At 41.3% G+C, this 21,312-nt stretch overlaps 1 protein-coding gene across 9 annotated transcripts in view; it reads right to left on the reverse strand.

Annotated features, from left to right (window-relative positions):
- FNDC3B (fibronectin type III domain containing 3B) overlaps window positions 1-21,312 on the reverse strand; it is a 343,320-nt gene that overhangs the window by 20,649 nt on the left and 301,359 nt on the right. For all 9 annotated transcript variants that reach the window (XM_073897214.1, XM_073897217.1, XM_073897186.1 and 6 more), the window contains 2 exons: window positions 19,691-19,971; window positions 7,729-7,941 (listed from right to left, as the gene is read on the reverse strand). In XM_073897214.1, the coding sequence (XP_073753315.1) occupies window positions 7,729-7,941; window positions 19,691-19,971 (494 nt within the window). The remainder of the gene's footprint in view (window positions 1-7,728; window positions 7,942-19,690; window positions 19,972-21,312) is intronic.

Consider the following 21,312-nt stretch of genomic DNA (forward strand, 5'->3'; position numbering starts at 1 on the left):
GAGAGAAAGCTGTGCACGTGAGTACCCTCCACCCTGTCCCGGTGAACCCCGGCCAAGAACTGCTGCTGAAGGCACATGAAGATGGGAGCCACGGGTCCTGAACCAGTGCTGCCCATTCGTGGAAACTGGGGCATTTTTACCGAGGGAAAGGAAAATGGGAAGAAATGTTCTCTTGTGCTAAAAATATTTACTTGGAAGGGGAAACATAAACAAGGCAGAAGGTTGGGTGGGTCACTGAAAGTTTACAGTCTCAATGAATTCTTTATGACTCTGCTTCCAACTTGCTTCAGCATTGACCGTAGTGTCTTGAAACTAAACACTTCTATGGTAGCAAGCACACGTGGGTTTTAACATTGCCAATTAACAGTGATTTAAAAAAATGTTCTACAGATCTGTGAATACAAAATGATTCTGCTTATTCTGTTTGCCTATTGGAGTGCCTCCTTGGTTGGTACAAAGACTTAAAAAACCTTGGCCACAATGCATAGTCTGTTACCTTCACTATGAACTTGGACAAATTGATAACTCTCCAGGCTGAGTTTCCAGACACTTGGGATAATAATAGCTGTCTCGTTCACCTGGCAGGAATTTTTATGAGAGCTAAATGAGAGGACCAAGTAAATTCTACAATTTCTTATTAAATATACACTAGGAAGGCAAAGCAACAGATTCTTGACATTTTCACAAAGTTCTAGGGGAAGGCTGTATTTTAACCTCAGCATTTTAGGTTTTAACACATTATGAAAGATGAAGAGTTTTTGCAGTGAAGTGCAACTGAAGGAAGAAATTCAGACATGTTGCATCTTTGAATGTTTATTTTAAATTATTTTATAGTAAAACGATGATACGTAAAGAACTCAATTTTAAAAATCTATTTCCTTAAAAAAGTTTTCTTTTAAAAAAAAAAAAAAATCCAAGAATGCCCTGGATGGCTAACTTAAATTCACAGTAGAAAAATGAGAAAACACTAAGATTTTTGTGTTTACTACTTTGTTCCTACCTTATAATCCCTAGGCCCATTACAGGCTAACAGTAGCTCATTAATATTAACTCCTCACAGTGATCTACTCTGCTGACCTAAAATGGCCTCTAGTCCACTAAAGGCTGCAAATGGCACATTTTCAAAGTTGTTCCACAGTATCACAAATCAACAGCTGTTAGTAAGCTTAGCGCAGCTATATTCCTTAACAATGACATGTCACTGCCTTCATTTTTTCTGAATTTCCCTGGGCCACATAGGCTGTGTGAGTGAGTGAGACAGAGAGTGAGAGAGAGAGAGAGAGAGAGAGAGAGAGAGAGAGAGAATATCTCCTACATTACTGAAGCCATGTTTGGGAATGGAGGATGTTCAAAACAGGGATGGAGAGGATGTGTCCTCTGTCCTCACTCCACCGAGAACACAGAGTCCTGTCATGTCTATGCAAAAGCAGATGGAAGCAGATGGCATCATGTGGGGACACCTGAGGCAGGGAAGGTGGGTTTCCTAGAATGGCTTTGATGTTGGTGAGTCCCCATTTGCAGACTGAGCACCCACATGCCAAGGATTTCTGAAAGACCAGTGCGAAAGGAGTTCCTTTCCTACCCCCACGTTCTCGGCTGCATATGTGCCTACTGGCTCGGAAGTGATCCAGCCCTAATACTTTTTGGTTAGGTTTCGTTTCAGGCTCCTTTTTGAAGAAATAAAATGTCAATAAAGCTGCCAATGAAACTCTACAGAGAATAAGAGAAAATTCCTTTTTTCATTTTTTTTTTGTTCAAACTGTACTTTGCTATTCATATGTAAAAAAATAAAAAAAAAAAAAAATCTCAGGATGAAGACCCCCGGAGAGCCTTGAAACCTCCCATTCTGTTTTCTTTTCAAGGACATGCAGGGACTTTCATCTTCAAGGATACTCTTCCAGAGTCCTTCAGATTTCGGTTTGTCTACTTCTATTTGAATGGGTTTGCCTCAATCTTACCTGATTTAGGGAAAAAAACGCTAAGAGAAATGCAATCCAATTCCATTCTACTTATGTTTAAAGAGATAAAAATTCTATTTTCAAACAGAAAGAAAAACAACCCTGTAATCTGAATTTTTTACTTCTGGTCCAATTAAGACCACTGGTTCATTTAGCATCACTTACCTCTGTGTGTACCTGACATTTTAGCCTGTAAACCGACTAAGCCAGCAGTACTTATTCTGTAGGCTTAATTTTTACGCTTTTCTAAGATACATGAATGCTTTCCCTCCACCAATCAGGGACTGGAGACAGGCATCATTAGTTCCACTTTGTAGAGGGATAAACTAAGGCAAAAAGAAGGTAAAGCACATGCCTCTAGCCATCTAGAAACTCAGTACCAGATCTGGGATTACAGCAGAGATCTGACACCCCTGTGGAGAACCACAATTGCTTTCTGCTGACTGAAGGTAATATGCAAGTGTCATTAATCCAACAAAGGTGATCATGTGTATCAGTACTATTCCAGAGAAACAAAGGAAACCAGTATCGAGGGTTTCTGTGGGCCCTGAGCTAGTTGCCTTACATCTATTTAATTCAACAATATGCTTTGAGAAATAGAAAGCAGGATTTGTTCCCTAATAAGCATACATTAGGAAAGTTCACTTCTCCCATACGGCTCATACACCCCGGCGACTTTTATTAGTTGCCTAGTGTGTATTTTTTCAGGGTTTCTTTGTATAGATTATTTTCTGTCCCTAACAGTAAACAGTCATATTGTACACATTAACAAAGCCCTCCCATTTTGCCTGATGAAGGGAAAAGTGTCATGGGTGTAAGGGCTGAGTTAAATGGAGAGCAACTGGTAATTATCCAGTCTATTAGAGCCCTCCACCCCATCCCCCTTTTGCTGGAAATACACTGGCTTTAAAATACACTGGCTATCTGACTAAACCTGAACAACAGATTAGCCATAAACGCATTCCTGGAACTTAAGTTCCTCTCATCTCGGTGCTGTGTACCATTATTAGGAACATGGACCCGTGAGGGTCAGGACAAGAATCAGCATCAACTTAAATTCTGTTAGGGTAGCATAACGTTTCATTTCAGTAACACAGACAAACGCACCTTCAAAATCATCAGTACAGAGTTATGATCTTAAAATGCGTGAGTTGATCTTGTTATTCTAATCCCTCTATTAGGTTAATGCAGCATTATGACAATGTTTACTTTGGGTATATATTCTTCTTGCATACACAGGAACCAAAGACATTCAGATCTTCTGTGCTAGATTTGCTAAGAATAATAGACTTAATCACTCTACGGTCATGCCAGTATAATTTTTGTTTTTCTGCTGAAATTAAATAAAATCTCTTGTGCTATCTGCTCACTGTTTCCCATTAACTTATTTTCTCAGCAAGATAAGTTCCTTATAGGTAGCCACATACCTCAAAAGACTTATCACATTATGGTAATTCAAGAAAAAAATGATGATTGAGTGATTACAATCTAACTGCTAGGAAATAAACTTGGCCCTATAAATATAAAGCACAGCTTGGAAGCTACTACATCGATATGCAGTCAATGACCTTGGACTGGGAGCCCTGTGAGTCAAAAGCTTGAATACATGGAAAACAAATGTCCTGTTCATGGGCAAAATATTTTAAAAAATTTTCAAGTCCAGGTGACCCAGATGAATTCTAGGTTGATTTACCTGGAGGCAAGGAATTTGGGTAAGATGCCCTTTTGGGATCCCTTCTATTTCCATGAAATAGCCCCAAACTTAAAAAGAGCCACGTGTAAAAGAACGAGAATAGAAAGAGGCATTTAGTTGGAGAAAAATCCGGGGCACATTTCTGTGTTTTGGAGGTTGTACCCTTGGTTTCCACCCGATCCTGAGTCTTTATCACTTGCCTCCAACCTAAGGCTCTTTTGCACGAGATTTTAAGACTGGGACCCTTTAAAGATGCACTCACCCTATTTATTATCTTCTCTAAGAAGCCTTCTCTGCTCATTTAATTTTAAGCCTATAATCATAAGTTTAAATCACAGTAATCATTAAAATTAAATTCAAGTCAACTTATCAAAAACAACCCATTTTTTTCATCTAGCCAGTGGAGGGCTTTGGTAGAAATTCTAGCAGCATAAAACATGTTTCACTTTTTATTCAAAAACTGAGTAATGTAGATAAAAGCTCTCAGTGTCTGGTACTTTGTAGGTGCTTGATGAACAGAAGTCTCCTTTAGGAAGTTTGGGAATATATTTTTGGCCCAACATTATACTTAGAAATCTCTGGCTCATTTCAGATTCGATTGAGAGGTATATAAATAAATGTAACAAACCAGCAAAGTGCAGATGTAAAACTTAGGGGTTTGAGACCGTAAGTGGTCACTCTTAAAGAAAGTTAGTATCTGGGGCACCTGGGTGGCTCAGTCAGTTGAGCGTCTGCCTTTGGCTCAGGTCATGATCTGGGATTGTGGGAGAGAGCCTCGCGTTGGGCTCCCTGCCCAGTGCGGCGTCTGCTTCTCGCTCTTCCTCTCCCTCTGCCCCTCCTCCCTGCTCATGTTCTCCCTCTCAAATAAATAAATAAAATCTTTAAAAAAATTTATTATCTTTCTTATTTGTCAAAAGCAGAGACTAAGAGGTGCCTGGGTGGTTCAGTCGTTAAGTGTCTGCCTTCGGCTCAGGTCATGATCTCCGGGTCCTGGGATGGAGCCCCACATCAGGCTCCCTGCTCGGCGGGAAGCCTGCTTCTCCCTCTCCCCTTCCCCCTTCTTGTGGTCCCTCTCTCGCTGTGTCTGTCTCTGTCAAATAAATAAATAAAATCTTAAAAAAAAAAAAAAAGCAGAGACTAAGATATGAAGAAAAAGGAGATTGCGTGCTCTAATCATTTGCAAGAGACACCCTTTGGTAAAGGATGTAGCTCACGAATGATCTATAAGGTTTCAGTGCTTTCAGGTGAAAAAGGTGACAAGGGACCCAGAGTTCACCTTCTAGCGTAGTCTAGGGTAGACTGATATTTTAGCAGCCAAATCGAGCCAACTCTTTAATTTTATAATTACCAAGCATGGAGTTATTAATTTTCATTGTGCTTCTGTCGTAAACGTTTTAAGACTAACATTAGTTTCCTAGCTGAGTAGGACAGCTGGACAACTCACACTTCGGTAGTTCTCCCTTTCAATGCCCCCAGCGCCTGGTGAGTAAAATAAACCAAAACCACAATTAATCTACCTCTGGTTCTCACCTTGGCCACTAGCAGGACATATAATATTTTTGCCACATACTAGTAAGAACTTATTAGTGGTTAACGCAATCAATGCGTACACTAGGGAATATGTGTACTTTTCCCAAAAGTCACAACTGGAAATCACTGTGGCGATGAGTTCAATGAAAAATCTGCTCCTTGAATGGAGACACTTACTTTCAGTTGGACAAGCCGGGTCGAAGTCCTATAGAACCTCGAGGAGACTAGAATGGACAAAAACTATGCTAATCACAAGAATTATAATGTATCCAACTCAGATGATTTCTCCTTAATCCTCGTGAGTCAAGATCCGAAGTTAAATAAAGGCTTGGATTTAAGGGGCCAATCGATAAGAGAGTTCAGTTTCAAGACACTAAGGAAGGTCATCTTCAAACTCAAATTAGGCCAAGTTTCATCCTATTAAATCATAGGAAAATTATTCCACAAATAGAATGAGAATTTATTATGCTCTATACTCCCATCACTTTAATAACTTTGAGAGCATTGACAAATCTAATTTAAAAAAGATAAATTTGGACTGCAGATCATAAAATTAAGAAAAATACTGTTCCTAATGGTAAGTTTTCTTAAATTGCCATTTAAATTTAGGCAAGTCATTTATTTGATTAACGGTGCCATCTTGGGGCCTCTTGCCCTTTTTTAATAGCATGAATTGATTACTAGATTCAGCACTCTCTTCTGTCTGGCACATTTAAATGTCTCATGACAGCTTACTTATTTAGATCAGTGTTCATGGCACTTTTGTTCTGAGGATCTGTACAGTTCTCCATACGAGGTGCCCCCCTGGCAGATGCCCAGCATGGGGCAGGCCTGCAAGAGGATGCACACAGCTGGTGTGGGCCACAGCCGCTGCTCCCCCCACATTCCTTGAGGTAACAGTAGAGGCAACTGCACAAGGAGTTAAGCAGCCCCCACTCTGATCCCAATTCTGCAACCAGTGTCAACGTCTTAGGACCTCACTTTTCTAAAGCAGGACATGACTAGAAGATAACTCTCTAACGAAGATTCTCTCCACCACCAAAGGAAGCCAAAAGCCCAGGGAAAAAACAAAGGCTCATTTACAAATTTCCCCAACTGCTAGCTTTAAATATTTATCAGGATTTCTGTTAGTCCATAATTCTTGTTCTTGCCAGCCCTCTCTAGTCGAGGAGTCCCCTGCCAGTAAAATAATGAACCCGTGAAAATGCATCCAAAGGTACAAAGCAGAGTAAGATGAATGATCTTGTCTATGAGCAAGTATATATTTAATCTCTAATGAACCTACCAAAAGCCTCATTTTCTCTGTGCTTTCTACACCAGGACTAGTTTCCAATAGGACAATCACTTTGTTTTTTTTTACAGTCAAATTATGGGGCTTGACAGGTCCTTCAAAGTCAAGTTCAAATGTCACTCAAAAAGCCGATCTGGTCCTTGCAACCAGATGCTCTCTGCCTCCTCCAGCCTCCCAGAGCACGTTTCTCCAAGGGCATTCATGTTCTGAGACGATTTGGGGGTTGATATTATGCTGCTGGAGGCAGGGATTTGTTTTTCCTTGATCTGGGTCTCCAGTGAAGGTCTGCCTCAAACAGTGCCTTCTACACAGCAGGACTCCACTGCACTGAAAGGAATCAATGCAGTCGAGTACAGAGTGGGGGGTGAGGATGGGACAGGGGTTTCTGTGCTAACTAAACCAGTAACCTGTGAAAAAGGAGCAGGAGACTATAATGCATAACATGGGAAGGACAGAAACGGTTTTGTATTCTGCAGATATGCCTTGGGGAAGTAGCACATACCCGTTCCATCAGGGTGTCTCGGATTTATGGTCACCCCCCACCTCCTTCACCTGATTCTCTGGATTTGGACTTTTGGTCACAGAACATTTTGTCATCATTACCTTTTACGCTGCATCTGATTTATTCCTAAATACAGTGCAGAGGCCCATCTTCTGATTGGCCATTTTCAGAGGAAATGGAGTTAGGCTAAATAAATACTACGTGAAAGGCTGGATTTGATTTCTATGGCCAAGAGTTATTTCCTGGGTGTGGAGTCTTATAAAGAATCTCCTGTTTGCTCTGGTTAATTTGATCTTGCATTGCTCATAGATGCAGAGTATAATCCCCATCTGTACATCACCACAGCTATTTCAGATTGGTAAACATGTTTGTCCTGATGGTTACTGAATATTTAAAAAGCTAACATCTCTTCCTGAGTCTTACTTCCCTTTGCACTTGTAATAGAACACTCTAACACAGCATGGACTTGAATCTGGCAGTTTTCTTTTTAGATAATTTCTCTACATTATCTGGCTTTATGAAAGAAAAAACAAACACATAGATTATCACACGTAGGCAAATCAGGGTCTTCAGAATGTTAGTTTAGAAATTTCTGACTGGAGGATGGAGGGTACAAAATGCAGGACCGCAATGCATAGGAAATCTTTCAACCAGGAGGATGAGTGTTTGTACCAGAGGACCGACAAACAAGTCAGGATTCATTCTGCACACCAAAGGCACAGAGCTGTCCCGCGTGCCCTCCCCACCACCTCACCTCTTGTTTCTGTCCTCCAACTGCAGTGTGTACACCACGTCATCGGCTGCGTGTGTCTTGGTGTTACTGTCTCCCCATTTGAGCTTCAGGCTCTGGGGCCCTGCTGCAGCACATTCGAGCCTCGGAGGCAAGGGTGGTAATGGCCGAGTTTTTGCCCTAATGAACTGACTAAATGGTCCAGCTCCGATTTCATTTACAGCCTGAATTCTGATCCTGGGGAAAGGGAAAAAATACAAACATTGCAGGTTTAAGAAGCGGCAGTTCCTTGTTTGAAATAAACATTGTGTGGAGTATTTCTTAGGTGCCCCTAAAACAATATTATGGAATAAAGAAAAACAAGTTGAAGTAATTCAGGACAAACAGAGAACAGGGCAGCTTGGAATACAGATCATAGTCTCCCTTCCAAAAAACAGCAAAAGTAAAGTAATTTAGCAAGATATCTCATAGTTCTTTAACTAAAAAAAAAAAAAAAAGGCTATTGTCTTAGGATGTCTAAAAGACATCCTAAAGATGTGCTATTATATTTTGTCGCAGTCACCTGTTCGCTGCCTCAAAGTCAGTTTCGGGAGTGAGTGGGCTACAAAGAACAAATCAAATAGGGGAGCAAAGGAGTCTCTTCGCTCTCAATGACAACTCTTCAACTGGACATTTCTCCAGCCTCACCCCACACTCTCTGCTAGTCCATAACCAGACCTCAGTGTGCAGGCACTGCTGGTAATGGGGTGTCATTCAAATGAGCAAAAGTCTCAACCAGATGTTTGCAATATGCTGCGTTATGGATAATAAAGATGCTATAACACTGCCCCCATGGTCTATGAATTTACAATCAAACAGTTAAAACTTAGACATAAAATAATACCCTACTCATTCCTATTTTTCTTGTTCCTCCATTTCCTTACTGGATGATTCAAACAGCGCTCCAAGGCCTTCAGACAACACAATGATGGCACTGCCCCATCCTCCTTCTCAACACTGCTTCCTGTGGGACTACATGGTCTTGAAGCTTGTTTCCTCCTGGCGTTTGGCAGCCTACACACCCCTGTTCAGGCTTTTCTCCTCTGCTTCTCAGACCAAAGGTCTCAACGTCACGGCCCCGGCACCCCTCCACCCCCCGTTTTTCCTCTCTTCTTCTGTAGGGTATGGACAGTTTTCTCAGTAACCTGACATCACCATAGCTCCACTCACTCCCGGATCTGCCTCTCGGCCCCCTCTTTGCGCCCACCCCCAGGCCTCCAGCGGAAGCCTCCACCCAGGCCCCAAAACACATGACAATAAAAAATATAGTCAGAGGTAAATTCTTAGGAAACAGATCAATTTAGAAATATTCTTATAATTTTTACGTACTTCTCACTTACAGAGATTATTGCTTACACTTAACTAGAATATACTATTTAGGTACTACAATACCTAAATTCATCTTGTGACCTCAGATTAGCATTAATTCTTCAAATGTACAGATTACATAATTCGGCCAGTCTAATAATGCGCCTGCAGACTGTGGAGAAGGAAGCAAAGCTGGGTTAATCACAGGTGAGAGGAAGCAAGCACAGCCCACTGAGTCTCCCCCACTGAATGCAGCCATTAAACTGGGACAAAAGAAATGCAGCAGCCCTTTAAAAACTCCGAAAGGTAAACAGTAGCTGGGATCTGGGAAAGAATGTAAACTACCACCCAACCCGCAGGGAATTCACCACTGTTTCCCCTCCGTGATCCCCCAGACTGGACTCAATGCAGCCTGAAATCCAGGAGCAGACATCTGCATGGACTGAGGGCTCTAGGGGAAGGAAGCCTGGCTCAGGGAAAGGGCTCTCTGGATGCTCAGAGCGCATGGGGAAAAATCCCCCATTCTTCTTTTTCTTTTCTGCATTCTCTCACTCCCCAGGTCTTACACAGTTCCTTCAGATTAACAGCATAAAGAAGAAAAAACACACAACCCTTTCAAGTGGCACAGAAAAAGCACCTGATGAAATCCAACTTCTATTCATAATATAAAAATTCTCAGAAAACTAAGGGTGGAAGGAAACTTTCTCAACCTGAAAAGGGCATCTACAGAAATACCTATAGGTAACATTAGAGTCAACGGTGAAAGACTAAATAATTTCTAAGATCGGGAACAACGCAAGGATGTCTACTCTCAACACTCCAACTCAACATTATGTACAAGGAGTCCCAGCCAGTGGCGGGGAAAATGGCACAGAGACAAGAAAGAAAGACACCCAAACTACAAGACACTGCTGAAAACCTTAAAGAAGACCTAAACAGAGAGAGACATTCTGTGTTCATGAACTGGAAGACTGAGAAGAAAAAAAAATGTCAATTCTCCCCAAACTGATCTACAGAGACCAATGCAATGCTAATAAAATTCCAGCAGGATTCTTCTTGGTAGATCCAGAGACGTTGATTCTCAAAGTTACGAGGAAAGGCCAAAGAACTCAAATTGCCAAACACAAAATTGAAAAGTAAGGATAAAGTTCAAAGAATCACACTTTCTGATTTAGGACTTACTATAAAGCTACAGTAATCAAGACAGTGTGGTACTGGTAAGAGACAGACACACAGATCAATATAAGAGAATACAGACTCCAGAAATAGATCCACAGAAATATGAATGATTGATTTTTGGCAAATGTGCAAAAGTAATTCAATGGAGAAAGCATAGTCTTTTTTAACAAATGGTGCCAGAACAAATGGATATCAAGAGGAAACCAAAACTCAATCTAAACCTTGTATCTTATTCTAAACTTGACTCAGAGTGGATCATGGATCTAAACATAAACTGTAAAATAGAAAACTTTTAAGAAGAAAACAGAAGAAAAACAGTATTTGTTACCTAGAGTTAGGTGAAGAGTTTTTACCTATGATGTGAAAAGCATGATCAAAAAATGAATGAATGAATGAAAGAAACAAACAAACAAAAAAAGAAAAAGAAAGAAAAGTTGGGATTTCATCAAAATTAAAACCATTTGCACTGTTAGGAGAATGAAGGCAAGCTACAGACTGGGAGGAAGTATGTGCAAATTATATATCTGACAAAAGGACTGTATTCAGAATGTATAAAAACCTCTGAAAGTCAACAGTAAGATAACAGCCAACCCAATTAAAAAATGGGCCAAAGATTGGAACAGACATTCCACCAAAGGGAATACACATATGGCAAATAAGCACATGGATAGTTAACATCATGGATTATTCGGACAATGAGACTTAGAACTACAAGATTCCATTATATCCCTATTATTTTTCTTATAAAGCTTAATACACACACATATGACCCAGCAATTCCACTTCTTGGTCTTTAGAGAAATTACAATTTGTGTTCACACAAAACCTGCACACAAATGATTACAGCAGGTCTATTCATAATCACCCAGAACTGGATAAATATCTGTCTTATAGTTGGGAATGTAGCAAACAAGTACTTATCTCTGATAAAGTATAGCAAAAATTCCATTAAAAAGAGCCTTACTTTTCCAAGATTCTATTAAACACGGGGCTCTATCAGGTCTCTTGTAGATATAACCTTGAAAGCCTAAAATAAACTCTGCCTCACCTCTCAACATGAATCTCACAGCTTTATGGTGTTAATGCAAGAGTTTTTTTCTGTGATTGGACAGGAAGAAATTTTTCTGCAACTGGAGAGGAAAAATCTTTTTAAAAAGGTGGTCATCATGGTGGTTGGAATTACCCTTTTTTCTTCTTAGGAAAAGAGAAGTAAGCCAGACATTAAGTATTAGCCTTTCTTCAATGGTGTGACAAATCTCCTCACCTACAAGGTTTATATTAATGCCTTTCTACTGTCTAACTACCATTCTCTCCCTTTATTGTAAGGACAGGTATTCCTAGAGCCCGGAGTCCAAGATGCTTTCTTCTATCTGCTTGCCCATGGTCCTCCAGAGCCCAGCTCACCTTGTATTCCGAGTGACTCTACTGCTTTGCTCTGTGCAGCCCAAACAGCCCTGAGCTACTCTAAAAACAATAGGAAGTAAGGTAATGGGTTGCTTACAATTGTTATTCTGCTCAAGAAAAGAAATGAGAGATCTGACTCATTTAGGAGAATTAAAAACGAGTTTCTAAAATACAAGTATCAAGACACAAAAATAAAGTATTGAAATAGATTTAATACTTGATTTCTTTGTGAATTCACTTATTTCTCCAAAGCCTCTATAATATTTTGATAAGTATTATATTCCTTACATTGAAGCTCTATGGTTCTCTGACCTTTTACTGATACGTGTTTGGTAGGCACATAATCTTGGCCTTAAATACACACACACACACACACACCCCACGACCACCACCACCACCACAAGAATACTATGGTAGCATTTTAATTCTCTTTAGCAGTGAAGCCTCTTTGGGAATCCTGCTCATCACTTTGGTGTGACCCTGGAGAAAAATACCTAACACCTAATGGCTTCCTTATTTACAAAATGGGTATACTAATATCTTTGCTGCATTTACAAAAAAAACTTTATTACTTCACTAAGACAAGGCATATAGGAAGCATTTTCCATTTTTAGATATTTTCTATTTCACCACATAACCAGAAAAGGATTCACGAAGGGCAAAAGCACTTTGGTGAACTTTTTGTGCTAATTTCTGGAGTTACCATTCTTAGGACTTCTTTTGAGACTGTCATTCCTTTCCCAAGTAAAGAACATGGGCTGATCATCCATGAGGTGGGCACAGCGCTGGGCACGGACACGTGCGGCCTCATCTGGTTGATTACCACCACCTTGCTTTGTAACTTGAGTCATTTGTTAACACCATCTATGTTTTTCCTTCCTCCAAATTATGGCCAAGGAACCAGCAACACCTAAAGGGATTCACATCTCTGTAAAGCATCCTCAGGAGGGGAGGGGAAGGCGCGGAGCTGGGAGACAGAGGGAGGCGTTAATAACCCCTGTAATGAGCAACGTGGAGAACGGGCTCTGCTCATCGGACTGTGCTTTGGAGTGGCAGCTAGTATTTCCTCTTTGAGAGAGGAGAAAACTGCAGTTCAACTCAGAGAGGTTAAATGACTCAGCTTCGTTACTCTTGGGCGTTGAAGCCTAGATTCGATATGTACAACAGTAGCCCTAATTTCTAGGCTGAAGCCATGAGGTAGAAATTACTCTGTTTTACAAATGAAGAAACTAAGCCCTGGCTGGATTCAGCCATGTGCTCGGATCTACACAATAGGCAGAGGTCAGATCTGGTGTGACCTTTGTCTTTTTTAGGCTCAAAGTCTTTCGTCCATTCTGGCACACCATGCTCTCCGAACAGAACTTGAACCTAACACAGTCTCTAATCCAATCAAGAGGTCATTTTAATTCAGACCACTTTCAGTTCAACAACTGCCTTTTGCCAATAAAGTGGGCATCTAAAACAGTTAAAAATTTTTTTTTGTTTTTACATTATTTAAATAACTTTTGGCTTCAAAGTCAACTACTTAAATTTTAAAATACCTCAACTTATCTACATTTTTACACAACACATTTTGTTTCAGTAAAAATGCATGAAAAACCTTTTTCGGTGTAGCTGATGCACTGAACATTACTTAGTTCTAATGAAAAGGAAAACTCAGAACTGAAATACAACTGAGGAACTGATAAAATTAGATGAGGCCATGGGGCACCTGGCAGGCTCTCTCAGCCTGCAAAGCATGCAACATTGTAAGTTTGAGCTCCACCTTGGGTGTAGAGATTACTTAAAAATAAAATCTTAAAAAAGAAAAGAAATAAGGCCATGTCTTCTTGCATTCTGGTAAAATTATTACATGCTCTGAGTCTACAAGGCTGAGAAAGCTGAACAAGGACTATGATAGTTGCTGTTTATTTGGGAGTGAAAAATGCAGTGTGAAAATAATTTCCTAATTCCAGTGGGAGCTCATTCAGGACTAATGAGCAAAACAAACACTGACCTGAGGAACAACTCCAAGAATTCACCTCAGAAAAAACCGACCTTCAAGTTTTATTAGATTAAGTAAAGTCTACCCCAAACCCAAACTTGAGAGTCTTCTCTTTAGCTGAAGTAACATGGTAATCTTGAAACTTAGATAGGATCTCCAGGTTTCGTTTTTTTTTCTTTTTTTCCCTTTAAATGTATTGTATCAGTTTCTGAAATCTTAAGCTGTGCATATTAAGTAAAAGGGAAATGGAATTTTGCCTTCCAATTAAGGGAAGTGATCTCTAACTCTTGAGAAATTCTATCTTGGCCAGGCTGATGTGAAAAAACCAAGTGCCCAGCAGTCTGCGATACCCATCAGTACACCGATAATTCTGAACAAAGAAATTCAATTAAGCATATTCTTCATAGCTTTTGATTGAAAAATCCACTAATAAAATATCTCCTCCTCCTCCTCCTACTAGTTGTAGATGCTAAATACATTCCTGCTTCAGAAGATCGTAGCCTTCCAGGGGCACCCGGGTGGCTCAGTCGGTTAAGCGTTTGACTCCTGGTTTCAGCTCAGGTCGTGATCTCAGGGTTGTGAGATTGAGCCCTGTCTGGGGCTCTGCGCTCAGTGTGGAGTCTGCTTGAGTTTCTCTCTCCCTCTCCCTTGTTTAAGAAATGATGCCAGATTCTCACAGACCTATAATCTGGTCACAACCCACTTTGTAGCTCATTTCTTCCCTACCAAACATTAGCAACAGATCATTTACTGAATGCTGACTTACTGTGTGTCAGGTCCTATATGAGGCGCCTGGAATACTATCTAAAACACACCCTACGAGGTAACTAAAGGTATTATCTCCATTTTACAGATCAAAAACTGAGGCACAGAGAGAGCTTAAATAATTTGCCAGAGGTCACAGAGACAGTAAGTGAGGGACCTAGGATTGAAGTCAAGCTGTTTGACTTAAGAATTTGTCTCCTAATTCAGCCCACCTCATCTTGTTACAATGATTTTTGATTCACTTTTTGACAGGCTAATGTAGTGATGGACATATCCTAAGGACTCAAAAGATGTTATTTTCATCTCTGTTTTACCTAGCCAAAGGGGCATAAAGGAGTGTAATGAACAAATCTACCTTAAGTTTTAGTTGTTTGGTAGCTCGGTATGAGTCAGACACATAATGAGGTTGCCAAAAAAAGTAATCTTAGGCAACCTTCCTAACTGCTCAATATGGAGAACATGGAAGGTGCCAGTCTGGCTCTGCTCTCAGACAGCCAACCAGACCATTCCTGGAGGTCTGGGCAGTACTTATTATAGAGTCCATCAAGAAACAGAACTCACCCAGTGAAGAGGATGGAGGAGCTAATTGAAAACCCGTGCTAGTGAAGACAGATTTGAAGGAAGTGAGGATGGTTAAGTAGAGGACAGCTGACACTATACGACAGTGATGTCTAGACCCCCTGGGTCCTACTAAACCACAGTCTACAAGGAATGGGGCTCAGACTTGTGTAGGCTGCAAAAGCTGTCCAGGTGATTCTCATATACATCAACACCCAAGAATCACTGCTCTAGGACAGAAGTTCTTAAACTTTAACACATACATCAAAATCTCCTGTAGGGCTAATTAAAGCAGAGTGCCAGGCCCTACTCCTAGAGTTTCTTGATTTAGTAAGTCTAGAGTAGGGCCTGATAATTTGCATTTCAGCCCGTTTCTAGGTGATGCTGGTGCTGCTGGTTCAGGCCCCACACTGTGATAACCACTGCTCTAGACAAAGGCCCAGGATCAGCTGAGCAGATGTTGGATGCATAGGAGTTTTAAACAAATATAATGGTAACACTATAAAATTCGTTATTCACAAATGGAATGGACTGCCTGGTGAGTTCAATCTGGAACAACTGCCCTGTCACTGGAGATACTCAAGCCAGGGCACTGGGAGGGGATGACCCAGGTGATCTCTCTCTCCGGCTCGCAGAGCCCTATGGCACCATGTGCCAAAAGAAAGCTATTATGTCTCTGTTTTCAATAACATTTTCTTCTCCTCAAGCCAAAACACAAACTCAATTCCAAACTCAGTTCTAAGCTTAAAAGTAATGCCCTTAGGGCCCCTGGGTGGCTCAAATGGTTAAGCGTCTGCCTTCGGCTCAGGTCATGATCCCAGGGTCCTGGGATCGAGTCCCGCATCGGGCTCCCTGTTCCTTGGGAGCCTGCTTCTCCCTCTGCCTCTCTCTGTCTCTCATGAATAAATAAATACAATCTTAAAAAAAAAAAAAAAAGTAATGCCCTTAAAAACAGCATTATAATTCCAACCCAATTCCCTACAAGGTATCCGTAAACCAGGGGATGTTTTTGTAAGCACCAATGGAAAAGCAACAAATCCACTAAAAAAACCCATCTGTGTCAGTAGGTTTGCTTGTAGAGGTGCACATCTCTGTTCCAGCAAAACAGAGAAAGACAAACTCAGCGTGAGAACAAAGTGTAACTGCTGAAGTTTAAAAACAAATAAACAAACAAAAGAAACAAGTACTTTTTCCAAACCCCATAGCCTGCTTAAAATGTTTCATTCCACACTTTTGTCTAGAACATCATGATCTGTTCACTTATCTTTTAACCAATTTATGGAACAGAAAAAGGTGAGGTAAACGTTGATTGGACTGAAATTACACCCTTAGTTACTTGAAATACTCATTTTGTATTTCATTATAATTATGGCAATTGTGTTTCTGAAACATATAAAGAACAAGACTGTGGGCTGATCAGACTTCTACAATAGAGTACCCAATTATGTACTCAGGAAACTAGTCTAAAGTTGTATAAAAAAAGATCTTAAATATAAATAATGACCTTAATATCTTAAATAGGAAATATCCTATTTACTTATTGCTTGGCCAGCAATGATAGCTAGCTCTTCTGGAGGGTGGGTGGGCTGGGGGAACGGCAAGAACACACAGTACAACTAGGTGCAAAAGCCATGCATCAAAATCTGAAATTTTGAAATTTCTGAAATGTGATCTTCCAAAACAACCCTGTTCAGGTTAAAGAGGGACTTTCCACATTCAGCTCAATATACTGGCCCTGCATATCAATACTGAATTGTTTACGTTACATCCATTAAATACTTTTAAAATAGTCTTGAAGTTTTAGTACCCAAATCTAAACTCATGCTTCTATAGTCCCTACATAATTAAAATATCTAAAATAGAATTACCTTGAGAGGGACTTTCAGATTTTTATTTATTTGACATGGGGAGAGAGGGAGAGAGAGAGGGAGAGGTGTAGAGAGAGAGGGAGAGGTGTAGAGAGTGAGAGAGAGAGAGAGAGAGAGAGAGAGAGCGAGCACAAGTAGGGGGAGGAGCAGAGGCAGAGGGAGAGGCAGGCTCCCCGCTAAGCCAGGAGCCTGATGACGCAGGGCTCGATCCAGGACCCTGAGATCATGACCTGAGTCGAAGGAAGACGCTTAACCAACTCAGCCACCCAGGTACCCTGAGAGGGACTATTATTTATTTATTTATTTATTTATTTATTTATTTATTTAAGATTTATTTATTTATTTGACAGAGAGAGAGAGCAAGCGAGCACAAGCTGGGGGAGCAGCAGGGAGAGAGAAGCAGGCTCCCACTGACCAGGGAGCCCGACGCAGGGCTCGATCCCAGGACCCTGGATCATGATCTGAGCCAAAAGCAGACGCTTAACCAACGCCCCTGAGAGGGACTTTTAAACAGGTCTTTAAATCAATCATTTCTGTGGAATATGTTTTTGGTAATTTCCACTGTAAATGCCATTTCATCATTAAGCAAAGATTCCTGTATCTGTTCTTCCATTCAATTCTTTGAGCTCTAGATTTCTTTCTCAAAGTCATCAGACTGTATGTTGGAAAAGAGTCAGCATTCCCCCATAATCAGATCCTTCCATGAACCTTGAAGTTTTATAGTCACTTACATCACCTTTAAGGTAGGCACAATGTCTGGAAGAAGCAAAATTCTTGGTCTAACATCTTGCCCTACAAGACTTTTTATAAAAAAGACCTTTTATGATTTCTGATCCAAACTATTCATAGAGCTGACCAGAGAGAGGGTTTGAGTTCACTCTGGGGCAGACATGGGTGTGGATCAGAATGGACACAAAACCTTTCTGTGAGTCCCTGAACTAGTGTGGCTTCTTCCGAGGTTTTTTTGGCCAGAGGGATTAGGTCAGGTGATACTCTGGACAGCTGGGGAATGACATTCCCTTGGTCATTTTTCCCCAGAGGTACACCTCATGGTGAGGTTTCCTCAGAGCGTCATCACTGGGGAAATTCCCTGAGGTCAAGGTGTGGATTTAGTCATCCCTGGATTTCCTCAGCACCTGGTTAGAGGGCTCTAGACACAACAGACACTTGGCATGTGGTTAGCAAACAAGAGTGAAGACTGGTTTTTTTGAGAATGGCTGAAAGGCTAAAAATGAAAGAATGCCCTTGGCCTGCCTCTTCCTGTAAGTAAGTCATAGCCCACTTCATTTAGCTTCTTTATTAAGTCCCACTTCAAAGCATCCTGATCACACTCTGAACCTGGGTCTTCCTCTCTGAAATATCAACAGGATTCTGTACACAGTTTTATTTTCAGCCTGTGATGTCACAATAACCTACTGTCCTACTATTGCTATTTAAGTGTCCCTCAACTCTGTGAGCGCTCTGAGGGCAAGGACAGATAAAACATTATTGTTTTATAAACCCACGGTGTATGTAGTACTATACCCAAAAGAGATTTTTTTTAAATAATGAAAGAAAAAACAAAACAAAAAACCCCGTCACTGCTTCTGAAAAGTAAAATAAATCTAGTTACATAAGTCAATTTCTTTTTTTTATTTTAAGATTTTGAGAGAGAGAGAAAATGCACGAGCAAGGGGAGGGGCAGAGGGAGAAGCAGGCTTCTGGAGGAGCAGGGAGCCCGATGTGGGGCTCGATCCCAGGACTCTGGGATCATGACCTGAGCCGAAGGCAGACACTTAACTGACTGAGCCACCCAGGTGCCCCTAGTTATGTAAGTCAAAAATGCATTTAATACACCTAACCTACCGAACATCGAAGCTTAGCCGAGCCAATTTAAACATACTCAGAATACTTAAGTTAGCCTACAGTTGGGCAAAATCCTCTAATGCAAAGCCTATTGTAAAATCAGGTATTGATAATCTCCTGTAATGTACTGAGTACCTGTCTGAAAGTGAAAACCAGAAAGGCTGCATGGGTCCAGCCTAGTGTCACAAGAGACGGGATCAGACCACACAACCACTGGCCCAGGAACAGATGGAAATTCAAAATCCGAATGGGCATTGTACATACTGAATGTGCACTGCTTTCACACCATCATAAATCAGCACCGTCTGGAACCTGACCAAGGGGGATGCTCTGAGAAGGCACACCCCAGCAACCACAGCCAGTTCCCGGACTCTTCTAATGCTAATCTAATCGTACACCTTCCGTTTTCAAGGAGTTAAGGCAACCTGGAGACAGAGCTAAGTAATTTGAAATTTTAAGAGGCCATGGTGGAGAAAAAGATGTGTTAGCAGAGGAAGGGGAGCTGGCTCGCTCTCTCAGGGGTGCAGGAGAAAGAATGCAGATGCTAACTGAGCTCTGCTCAGTAATGTGTAATGTACTTTTCTTCTCTGGCCCCCTAGCAAAAACCCTGGGTAAAAGCTACATCGTGGATGCTTTGTAACACTGTCTGCTTTGGGGGAATCAAAAGAAATAGTGGAGCCCAGCTTCAGAGGTGGGCAAGTACATGCTGAGGACAGAGGGTGTCCACAGAGTGACATGAGTCACAGTAAAAGTACAAAGAAAAGTGGCTGAGGGAAAAGAGACCAAGAGGGAAGAACTAATTTAAAGCAGCAGGTGAAAACTCCCCCTTAAGGGTTAGGAATTGTATAAATTTGTAACTGACTCACACAAAGTACAAAGCAACACAAGTTTTAAAGATGTATTTGCATTCAGTACTCTTAAATGTATTAATTAAGAATGATTAGGATTCACTCATTTGGCCTTTGGAACCTGAAGGGTCTTTAGCCCCAAGTACTGACGTGTTGATGCAACTTTATTTCTGCTTCCCTGCACTCACCGGTAGGTGGTTTCTGGAAGGAGGTCTTTTATAACATGGGTGGTGGTATTGCCCACGGTGATGCTAGCATCTCCAAGATCAATATTGTAAGCAAGAATTTCAGATCCATTATTGCACGGCTCTTCCCAGTTCAGTACAAGGCACACAAAAGGTGAATCAGGGTAGGCATTGAGGGTCTCCTCTTCCAGGACACAGAGAGTGGAGACAGGGTCAGGGGCAGATGCTGGTGTCTGGCAGAGGACAAGCTCACTATACGGTCCTGCTCCAGCTTGATTGACAGCCTAAAAAGACAAGAACAAGACAAAGTCCACATTACCCCAATGTAAATTCTAATGCCACCATGTTAGGTGCTGTCACATAAACGTAACAGTACACAATTTACTTCTAGAAACACGGGTAGAAATAAATCTCAGAAAATGTTCACTTTAACAACCACTTTCCCAAAAAATGCTAATGACAACTTCTCTGTTAATAAAGCAGAAGATTATATCACCATTGTCACCTTTTATGAAAAATAATTTTAAAGTAACACTTTGTATTTGCACAGCCCACTTCAGGTTATATGCTGTCTTGTGACATCCTCCCAACAACTGTCAGGGGTAGGCAGTAAATGGCAAGTATTCTTCTAGAGTTTTCCATGTGAACGATAAACTCCTATCTGAAGTCAATTTTCAGCCCTTTCTGATTTTACTGAGAGCAACAGCTGAGACCTTCATTAGTCACTGCTCTATCAAATACTTATTCGCTCGGTCTCCAGGGCCATACTCTCGTTTCCACTTACCTTCCGCTGCTTCTCAATCACCTCTGCCGGATGCGACTTATCACCTGGATCTCTCAACACTGGAGGCCACCAGGGCTCAGGTCTTAGACACCTCCTCTTCTTTTTTTTTAAATCTCTGTTCTAACTCCTCGAGATCTCATCTTGTCTTGGAGGTAAATGCCATTTATATCATATCTCAGGGATAAATGCCATATTATATCCTAATGCCATTTATAGCCTACTCCCAAATTTACTTGTGTAGCTCAGACCACTGTCTTGAATGCCAGCCCAGTATATATCCAACTGCCCTCTGGACATCTCCACTTGAACGTCAAATAGGCATCTCAAACTCAAGTGTCCGCAGAGCTCCCTCATCTCCGCCCCATCCCTCTTCACCAAAAAAACCCCACTGCACCTGCTGTAGTCCCTCTCATCCCTCAGGTTGTTCAAGTCATATCCCTGAGACATCACTGGACAGCTTTCTTCCTCTCATACCCCAATCCAGGCCACCAGCATATCCTGCACCAAAGCCCGGTCCAACATATTCAACTCTCATATGGCTCCTGTAATGGCCTCCTACCTGGTATGTGGGTGTCAGCCCTTGCCTGATATTCTCCATCCACAGCAAGCACTGGAATACTGCTCGTATCCCTTCCACGGCCTCCCACCATATTCAGAATAAACTTCAAAGTCCTCACAAAGCCTGCAAGATCCTATCTGATCTGCTCACCACCACCACCCTCCCCGCAAAACCCACTGCCACTCTGACTTTATCACCTACCAGTCTCCCTCTCACTTGCTCTGCTCCAGCCTCACTGGCTTCCTCGCTGTTTTCATAGGGACACCAAGTCTGCTCCTGGCT

Source organism: Callorhinus ursinus, unplaced genomic scaffold (genome assembly GCF_003265705.2).
Source record: "Callorhinus ursinus isolate GAN/ISIS: 27379988/994484 unplaced genomic scaffold, GSC_fseal_2.0 scaffold1, whole genome shotgun sequence".
NCBI classification, from domain to species: Eukaryota; Metazoa; Chordata; class Mammalia; order Carnivora; family Otariidae; genus Callorhinus; species Callorhinus ursinus.